We start from the raw sequence: 2,551 nt of genomic DNA on the forward strand, positions 1-2,551 counted from the left end.
GGGTTTCACCATGTTGGCCAGGCTGGTCTCGAACTCTTGACCTCAGGTGATCCACCTGCCTGGGCCTCCAAAGTGCTGGGATTACAGGCGTGAGCCACCGTGCCCGACCGAGTCTGGTTCTTAGGAAATTTGTGTCAGTGTCTTAGCAAATGGGGCTGGCCTATCACTCTGTTGTCCAGTCCACTGATTGTGCTGGGCACAGACTCAGCTGTCAGTGCTGCATTCTTGTGGCACTGGTCCAGAATCTATTCCCACCCTGTCCCAACCAGGCCAGTCCATGGGCCTCTTTTGGGTTATATAGCTGCTAAGTCCATGTTTATGAAAGTTTTAGGTCTTACCTCTCAAGCAAGAAATGGAACAGAAAATGGCATGTGTATCCCCTAGTGGTCTCCAGAGCAGACAGAGCCTCTGGAGAGCAAGAGACATGAATCCAAAGCCCAGCACAGTGTTTGTTCTTGGCTGGATGCCCTTGGGCAAGTTATCTACTTGCCTGAGCCTTGGTTTCCTCCTTTGGGGATAAGAAGAGTCCCCATCTTCCAGGGTCTTTATAAGGATTAAATGTGATTGTGCTTGTAAAGAACTCACCAAAGTACCTGGCACACATTGAGTGCTGGATAAACATTAGCAGTTAATCATGGCTGCTACCATTAGTTGGAGTCTTACAGTGAACAGGTGTGTTGAGGTATCACAGGGGACATCAGGTGACAATGCTCTTTCCTCCCTCAACAGGCTGGCAGAGAAGTACCGAGAGTGCCTATCCAACAAGGAGAAGATTCTCAAGGAGATTGAGGTGAAGAAGGAGTACTTGAGCAGCCTCCAGCCCCGCCTCAACAGCATCATGCAGGTGGGGCCCGCTGGCCTTTTGCTTTGCCTTCACCACTGACCAGGCGCTGCCAGACGCCATGTCACCCTTTGAGATTTGCCAGGTCTATTACCCTAAATTAGAGTATAGTATAAGGGTGGCCTTGTCTGCATCCCTACCCAGTTGGTGTGATAAGCTTGTGTCTGGGAGGAAGAAGTGCTGGCCTCAGGAATATATACACACATTGACCTGGGTGTTTTCATCCAAAGCCTCTTCTGGGTAGCATACTTTCTCAGACTGTGTAAATTTGGTTTACCCCTTGCATGGCCCCCACTGGCCTCACAATCTCCAGGCATCTAAACTTGCTTCTTGTGGATGTCTGTTTGATCCCCCTGACTACGCTTCAGGGTCAGACTGCTCAACAGATCTTCTCACTCTGAAAAAAACTGTACTCATGAGGAAGAGTCCACACTTTACCTGTAGAATATATAATGTCTTTCTGTATAGGTGGCCCACTTTTTATTTGCTTTGCGAAGCCAGATTTGGTCTAAATCCTTATAATTTTGTGAAGCAAGGTAGATGGCTAATATGAAAGAACTTTGTAAAAGGATCCTAGAGATAAATTTGCTTATTTTCTTAGGATTTGGCAATCTCTATATTTCCTTTCTTCAGCTCTAAGTGTGGAAGGAGAGTTGTTGACTGCTTGTGGTGCCTCATGCCTGTAATCCTAGCACTTTGGGTGGCTGAGAGGGGAGAATCACTTGAGCCCGGGAGTTTGAGACCAGCCTGGGCAATATCGGGAGACCCCACCTCTACAAAAAAAAATTAACTGGTCATGGTGGCTCGTGGCTGTCATCCCAGCTACTTGGAAGGCTGAGGCAGGAGGATCGCTCCAGCCTGGGTGACAGAGCAGAAATTAAAAGTTTTGGTTGTACTTAACCAAAGCGTCTGCATGGTTAAATTTTCTCTTGTTACCTGGAAACTTACTTTTTTTTTTTTTTTTTTGAGACGGAGTCTCGCTCTGTCTCCCGGGCTGGAGTGCAGTGGCCGGATCTCAGCTCACTGCAAGCTCCGCCTCCCGGGTTCACAGTTCATGCCATTCTTCTGCCTCAGCCTCCCAAGTAGCTGGGACTACAAGTGCCTGCCACCACGCCCAGCTAATTTTTTGTTTTGTATTTTTAGTAGATACGGGGTTTCACTATGTTAGCCAGGATGGTCTCGATCTCCTGACCTCGTGATCCGCCCGTCTCGGCCTCCCAAAGTGCTGGGATTACAGGCTTGAGCCACCACGCCCGGCCGACCTGGAAACTTTCTAAATGGATACAGGTTAAATAATTTCTTGTATGGTACAGCCTTAGAGCTATGATGAAAGTATGGAATCAAACCACTGATACCGAACCACTGACAGAATAACTGAAATATGAAAGAATCTGTCATATTATTAAACAAAAAAATGCAAGTTGTAGAACATATAGTATAAGCTCATTTCTATATCTTGGTTTACAAAGTATCTGTAGGGATATATACATGTAGGAGTTGGGTATATACTTGGAAAAGTCTGTATTCATACCAAACCATTAGCAGCTACCTTGAGGACTGGGAACTGGGAGCTTTTGTTTTACAAACTTGAATACCACTTTTTTTTCCCTTTTCCTTACCCACCTTTGCTGCCGCCCCCCATGACTTTAAGATGCTTTTTTTTTTGAGACAGAGTTGCTTTGTTGCCTAGGCTGGAGTGGAGTGGCGCCA

The 2,551-nt window shown here is 46.6% G+C and overlaps 1 protein-coding gene across 1 annotated transcript in view; it reads left to right on the plus strand.

Annotated features, from left to right (window-relative positions):
• Positions 1–2,551, plus strand: part of THOC5 (THO complex 5) — a 44,034-nt gene that overhangs the window by 12,537 nt on the left and 28,946 nt on the right. Inside the window, 1 exon segment of the mRNA XM_011934805.1 lies at positions 730–844. Coding sequence (XP_011790195.1) covers positions 730–844 — 115 coding nt within the window.

The sequence above is a fragment of the Colobus angolensis genome, unplaced genomic scaffold (genome assembly GCF_000951035.1).
Source record: "Colobus angolensis palliatus isolate OR3802 unplaced genomic scaffold, Cang.pa_1.0 Scaffold139, whole genome shotgun sequence".
NCBI lineage: Eukaryota > Metazoa > Chordata > Mammalia > Primates > Cercopithecidae > Colobus > Colobus angolensis.